This window comes from Syzygium oleosum, unplaced genomic scaffold (assembly GCF_021117445.2).
Source record: "Syzygium oleosum isolate NSW1041296 unplaced genomic scaffold, Sole_v2.1 Sole_v2.32, whole genome shotgun sequence".
Taxonomy (NCBI): domain Eukaryota; kingdom Viridiplantae; phylum Streptophyta; class Magnoliopsida; order Myrtales; family Myrtaceae; genus Syzygium; species Syzygium oleosum.
In genome coordinates, this window is record NW_026607516.1 from 669165 (window position 1) to 676590 (window position 7426).

The following is a 7426-nucleotide window of genomic DNA, read 5'->3' on the forward strand; positions in this document are numbered from 1 at the left end:
TCGGTTGGCATTTTGACTACCGAAAATCTGCAGACACTAGCATTCCCATTTTAATAAGAAGATATAAAGTTAAGTGGTGGAACGGATTTAAATTCTTCAATAGGGTTACTGAACAAGCCGTTCACCAATGGCTCATTTCTAGAGGACTTGAGCCCATAAAGTCTGATGAAATGACTCCATTCCTACACGATAAAGGGTTTGTATTGTCCAAATTAGCATCTGCCAAATCGCATCAGCAATTAGCAGGAATGCTAAAACAGGCCTTTTCTCAAATAGAAGACTCCAGTTCTTCTCACTCTCATCACAGTGGTAATTCCAACGAGGATGATTGCTATGGCATCCCAGGAATAGCCCTCATTCGTTGGGCAAGTGTGAAAGAGAAGAAGAAGAAGAAGAAGAGCCTGAACCGGTGGAAGATCTCTCAAGATTCTCCTAGGTGAAAGGCGCCGAAAGACTCCTGCTATTTTCATAGCTCATCATAATTTCTAAGCCGAAAGGAGTTTGTCAGTCTTTTTGTTTTCCAAAGTTTCATAATTATGATCACTGTTCACTGTAACACTGTGCACTTACTACTATTTGCCACAGTACTACCTGTGAATTATTTTCTACAGGAACCCAGCCTGCTTATAAATCAGACTTCACCCCTCAAAGGTGGGGAACAACTCTCTTCGGAACAACTTTTCTCTCAAACTTCCACACATCCCAAAACCGCTCCAACTTCTCCAGATCTCTCCAAACCTTTTTGGAAGAAATAAGAGATCTTACATCTCATAACCATTCCATATTCCTTCCGTAACCAGTAAGTGCCATCTTCTCCTGGAGTTTCTATAACATCCCTGTAACACCTAGTGTTCCAAATCTTGTTCATGGTTTGAGAATACAAAGCTTTTAAATATTTTGCACTTACACTTCAATATTTACATTTCAGTTGTAATCTTTCAATACTATTATTGTAATCTTTCCATCTTGTTTGAATAACAGTTATCTCTTTTAATTTCTTTCTTACAATTACGTTTACATACCCCATAAAACGGCAGGTCGAACCACCTGTGGATGGTTTGTACTCTACTTTGAAGCAATTCTCTGCATTTGTTATATATCCTTATTTCTTTTTACTGTTTTGCCCTTTTTCATTCGTGCTTAGCGATACCACCTACATAATTGGTTTAGTAATATTACTTCTTGTTTTATATATTACTTTTTGGCTTCACATAATTTATAATGTTCGCCATTTTATTTAATTTCATTTATTTAATAGTATTCTGCGTAGAATTCTGTACTTTGATATTAGAATATATCTTCTCTGTAGCCAGATCTAGAAACATACCCGAAGTCCTTTATAAATTTTCTCAATATATTAAATATTTTGAATATTTAGAATAACGATTAAAAATTACATACGTCTTTGTTATTTTATTCTTTTTATTACAAATCCCCTAGATCCGGTTCTTAGATTTCATCCTCTATATAATATTTTCTCCATTTATAATCTCCAGATCCTAGGCTTTTGATGGTATCAGAGTCAAGGGTAGATAAAGATATTTTTTATAATTTCATTCGCAGTAAAAGAATATATATATATATATATATATATATATATGTTTTAATTGCAAAAACGGAAAAGCCTTGCCGACAGCAATTTCTTAAATCGTAGGATGGCCGATCCTTTTCGGGAAACGGGGGCCAACCCAATATCCGGAACATCAACGTGTCCATTCATTCATTACATAATATCTAAAGATCATTTAATTCTTGTGCTTTGGTGTCAATCACTGTCACTAGTCAACGTGTTTTGTCTTTTCTTTTATATCGGAAGAACCAGGGTCGAGCGGATCCCCGTTTTTAAAACCCGAAACTTACTTCAAATACTCTTAAACCGATCCTAGAGACGAGTGACTTCAGGATCTACCTGAAAACCGGCTAATTTTTTTTTTGTTTCATTTAAAATGCAAGTTAAAACAACAATGAAAATCCCCATCTGTCAATAATAACAATTCATAAAAGATGAACACATAAAACAAAATAATCAGCAAAAAGTTCAAAACACATAATATAAAAAATTAGGTTCTTTGGTTCCCAATCCAGTTCTTAGGACTTTCAGTTCCTCGTAGGAGCCAAACCGCACATTACAGGTTCTAAAATTTTGGCGCGGGAAACCATATCGATTCCCACTAGGACGTGGAATTGGATCGGTTCTCATGACTGGTTTGGTCGTGTTCCCGATTCTACTCAGAACTTATGCTCACCTCTAGTAAGAACAACATTTTGTGGATATTGCAGACAAGGATACGTGTTACATGAAAGCATAAAAGGGACAATTGGGTTGTGGATGTGTTTCACATTCCCTCTACTGCATTTGTGAATAAGACATTTTTAAGAAGCAGCAAAGCGAGGCTTGATAGAGAAATCACCTTCATTCATCTTTCAGCGTGTTCGCTCAAGTACAACTAAGTGGAATATACACCGAACACCTTGTATATACAATGCCTGTCACGTTCTCTGCTTTAGGATAACTACGTACATCAAGGAAGACCTCTGTAATTACATGTTCATCTTGCCCGTTGCTGCAACATTCAGTACTATGACTGCTGGAGATGGCAATGAATGGACTAAGCTCATATTCGAAAACCCACAGAGCTTCAGCTTGCCTGGCAGTTTGAATCTCGAGAATCGACGACGTTATAGTACAGGGAGGATTGCTTGCCGTCGAACTTGGAAATTACTTGATAAGCCGATAAACCGCAGTAACTTTGCCCAAGCCGAGCAATGCAGATGTCAATAATTTTCTTGAACATTGAATCGCCTTGGATGAGTGGCTGCTCAAGGAACTCTTCCAGCGGCATCCACTGAGTCACCATATCAACAAAAATTCTCCAATTAGATATTAACACTATTTTGAAGTCCAATAGAAATTCACTTGATAAACAAAATTTCGAGAAAGATAGCGAAAAACCCTGGTTGGTTGTTCCACAGTCAAGTAGGTACCCACCTTGGCTGCTTCAATCTCAAAATTATCAACAACGATCTGGGTCGATAGGGGTTTTAGCATGCAGATAAAGAACAAGTCTGACTTTTGAAAGGCCACATTGTGAACATGCCTGAAAAGAGAATCAGCTAAGAAAGAATGTCAGGCATCTCGATTGACGAGACAAAGCAGAAACAAGATATCCATTCAGCTTCAAGATTAATTTCAAGAGGACAATCCGTTTTTGTAATGGCGCTATGCAGTCTTATAAGGAAGGCTGACAGGTCATAGCCTGGTATAATCCTTATTTGAAGTTTCTCATTTGGTTCAATGTCAACTTTGACCAGTGAAGCACGATTATACCTGATTGTAGTTCTTAGGAATCTTAATGAACATAACTCCATAACTCATTCCTTCCTTACAAACATCGTTCAATGCCACGTGATATAAATCGAAAGTTTCACCGAGACAGTTTTTAGCACAATAGTTAGATCAGAAGCGAATGGGTAAGACACCAATACTATTACCTGAATGCTATCACTTCCATAAACTCTGTATCAATCTGCAGAGAGAAAGAACTTAACAATGATTAAACTAGAACTGATTTATTCAGAACTCTTTTGTACAGTTTCTTTTTCTTCTCTACATGGATTTTAAAAGAACACCTTTGCTTAGACAAGTCTTACCCCTGTTTCCTCCTTGACTTCTCTGACAGCACCAGCAAAAATCTCCTCCGACTGATGGGAAAAGATAAAACATACAGAATGAATAAGAAAAGCATGTTCTTACAAGCATCCACTAATTTTGACTTCAACATTACACGTGACACTCTTCAAATTTAAAGCTCTACCTCAAGAATAAATCCAGTCGGTAACTTCCAGAGGCCAAGGCATGTTGGAGGACAGTACTTCTCTTGCACTACGAGAACCTACAGCAAGCTTGTCTCTTTCTGTTATTGGTCTTGATTAGTAAAATTATATATTGACTCGTCTAGCTGATATAAGAACAATTAAATGCTCCCACAAAATTTATAAACTAAATCAATCAAACTCTTTGATACCATCATACCTTACCAGTACTTACTAAAACAATTTTCACATTGTGGCAACCTATATGTGGCTCTGTTACTTCGAAATCTCCATTTACTTTTCTAAGAGATGAGCTAATTCTCTTGGATTAGTGAGACACCTACATAGATTAGGTATAAAAGCCACTGGAGAAGGCGTTTCCCAATTTCAAGCAAATAAGACTAGTAGGTCACCTTGCACTTACAGCGAATTATCATGATAAGCAATCTCACCTCATTTTTGTCATTGACAACGAAACCTCCAACTCCTACTTGATGAGAAGCATTAGCAGGAAGCATGCAAGGTTCATCGGGAATCCAGTATGTCAGCATGACATACCCTCTTTCAGCATGATGGTATTGAAAACCTTCCTACATCATTGAATTTAATTGACTAACTTAACTTATGGATACTCGGCTCACTTTATGAGTTTTGTATTGATAGAAATTCTATATTCTTGTCTCAACCACCAACCAAAGAAAATAGCGTAGGTAACTAGTCACTTCATTTTTTAGTCCTCGGATAGTTGAGGACAAGAAGAGTACCTTAACAGCTATCGGAACAAACTCAGACAACTCTGATGGTAACTTAAGCCAAATTCCCTTCTTTCCCTGTAATTAATACAAAGAAGGAACATAAGTGTCGTTATTAAAATGAAGATATTGGTTGGAACAGAGAAATCCAAATGCCATTTGAAATGACATGATGTGGAATTTACTCGCATCAAATTACTAAGACAATTAAAAATTTACTAGCATTACAGATCAGTAGAATTTTGCCTCCATTTGATGTAACCATTAGCAGAAAAGATTAAATCAAGATAAAGTTTTTAAGATTGTAGGTCACGATATCCTTCTGTGAGACTAACACAGCTCGAGCACAATTGAATCACCTTGCTCCTAAGCTGCATGTGAAGTGTTAAATTCTTCTATATAACTCAGACTCCTCCAATGAAGCATCATATGTGTCTAGCGGTCATTTCACCAGATTAAGAACATACCTCTATTTTCCATCGACTAAGGGATAAACGAAGCATTGAGGCAAATAGATTTGCTTCGGCTGGTAATTTTTCTGGATCAACAAGAGCTCCCCCATACTCATCATCATAGGCATCAAGTACTCTCAACTCACAGGAATACGGACTAGAATTTGCAGGCTTTAGTCCGTTTATGTGAATTGAATAAGTTTCCGTAGAAAGTTTATCCTGAGCAACTGAACCTACAGCTCTGACCGACAGATGTGTATCCCTTGATGACCTTGAATAAGAAGCCTTAACTAAAGCACCTGAATACGAAAATTGCAAAGAGAAAATGATAAGCTGCAATCATGGCTAAGCCAACTCCTTTGTTACGAAAAGCATAGTTGGAACGAATTTCAAACTACAAACAAGAAGACGCTTAAGAAGGAATGCTGATCAGTAGTTCCTCGTATATCCGGAGCATACTAAGAAAAATGCATACTATTTCATTCACCAAATCATCATAAATATTCAACTAAACCAGCACAGATAAGAAATTTATTCCCACTCTAAGGTTCAAAAAGCGCAGATCCATATCCTCAAAGGATTTGTATATCCCATTCTTGCATCACTTCATCATGTCCATCCATGTCAGATAAGAAAAGATCGATAACTCATCATGAACTACTAAAATTTCACATATCCATGATTCCAGAAACCACACCAATGTAATCCCAAGTACATCCAGCAAAAAAAAGAAAAAAATTTCAATTCTTGAGGCAACATGAAAAGTTCATGAGCTAAGTTTCCAATCATTCCCCAATAAACTTATACTAAACGAGCATCATTTCATACAAATGCTTCCCACGGGCAAGAAAAGCATTACCTCCGCAACAAGAGGCCTGCAAGTTTGAGAATGAGCGTGAGCACAATCTTTTTCCCATGTGGCTAGCCTGTGATGCAAACAGAGACTTTGCGTCCAACAGTTTCAGCTCCATAATAACCAGCTCGCAAATGTCACCCCCACACGCCTCACTTTTTTGCTAAGTACCACCACCACCACCACCCGAAAACACCAATCTCACCTTAGATCTCTCCTTATATAGTAACTTTATTTCCAAAGAATCACGGGATTCTGCGAAAAATCTAGAAATCCCGGAACAAGATTGACAAACGGAACCAAGACAAGGGAGTCTTGGAAGCTACGCCAATCGGTATGAACTAGGAAGAAAACTGGATACCGCATTACCCAGTGAAAGAATCGCAGAGGACTCGCAGATGTGCACGCGTGTAAAAAGCTTTAAAAAAATCTGGGTGGTGCATTGATCACTATCACGGAGCAAAAGATTCATTTTTTTTTGTCGTGGGCGCTTCGACAGACGTGTGGTGCAAAATGGGTGGTGTCCGACGAGGACAAACAATGGTGGGGAACCAACAACGTCGTTTCCGCGGGGAAAAAACAGGAGGAGCGAAAGATCTCCCCGTTCTTCCCAATGCGCAGGTGAATCAAGAAACCGAAGGGAGTGAATGTGAACATCCTGAAATAAAACTAAAAGGTCGTCACGAGCAATGATTAGGAACATGGTTTTCAGTTTTCACTCTCGCTCTCATCTCAGTAACTTCTACCATGAGCAGCGAAAACCGCCATTAGGGGGACGAATCTAGGATTAGGATGAGGGTGAATGGACTAGATCGAAAATTGAGATAATGACGCAAATGATCTCTAATCTTTAGCTTAATGTGTAATGTGGTTTTTTAATTTTTAATTTTTTTTAATGTATTCCCTGAATTTTTTATACGTGTTCATGAAAATGTTCAATGTCATCATTCCATTAATTCAAATTCAGGAATAACATTGAATATGTATCAAAAGTCAATAAACCACATTGAATAAATTAAAAGTTCAGGCACCACATTACACATTTTGCTACAGTTCACGGATCACATTGAACAAATAAAAAGTTGGGGAACCATATTGTTAATTGGGACAAAGTTCAAAAACTATTTGTGTCATTTTCCCTTGAAAATTCGTATAAAGATAAGAACTCGAAATTAGAACTCTAAAACTGAATTAATATCCGCACAATAGATTTAGGAGTGATTGGACAACTTCCCTAGACAAAAGAAGATGTAAATTCTTATAATTTCCTAACGGATTAAGAAATCTTGAGAAAATAATGGGCCATATTTTTTCCGTCATCCCTTGATTGGCGAGAGTTTTTACGATCATACTTTTAATCAACCAGTTACAATTTATCGATATCGCCCACATGCAAACTAAGGATAAGTGATGTTCATGTCCAAAGCATCTGCAATTTTTATGCCGGGGAATATGACCCCAAAAACAAATTATCCTGCCCCTCCAATTTGCAGACAGTTTAGAAATTTTCGATAAAAATAAAATTCTCGTGCCGTGATATTATTATTATTATTATT

The 7426-nt window shown here is 37.4% G+C and overlaps 1 protein-coding gene across 3 annotated transcripts; it reads right to left on the reverse strand.

The window, feature by feature from the left end:
• Nucleotides 1–2395: 2395 nt before the first annotated feature.
• LOC115686491 (nudix hydrolase 8-like) lies at nucleotides 2396–6446 on the reverse strand. Of its 3 annotated transcripts, XM_030611810.2 has the most exons (9): nucleotides 5877–6443; nucleotides 5033–5316; nucleotides 4578–4643; nucleotides 4266–4403; nucleotides 3816–3893; nucleotides 3652–3702; nucleotides 3493–3527; nucleotides 2990–3098; nucleotides 2396–2846 (listed from the first exon to the last, which is right to left on the reverse strand). In XM_030611810.2, exons 1-9 carry the CDS (start codon nucleotides 5986–5988, stop codon nucleotides 2640–2642), a joined length of 1080 nt encoding a protein of 359 aa, XP_030467670.1. In that variant the 5' UTR covers nucleotides 5989–6443; the 3' UTR covers nucleotides 2396–2639. The 3 variants fall into 3 exon arrangements, with proteins under 3 accessions (XP_030467670.1, XP_056160560.1, XP_056160559.1); XM_056304585.1 differs by lacking the exon at nucleotides 4266–4403 and having other exon boundaries at nucleotides 5877–6445; XM_056304584.1 differs by lacking the exons at nucleotides 3652–3702; nucleotides 3816–3893 and having other exon boundaries at nucleotides 5877–6446.
• Between the last annotated feature and the right edge of the window lie 980 nt (nucleotides 6447–7426).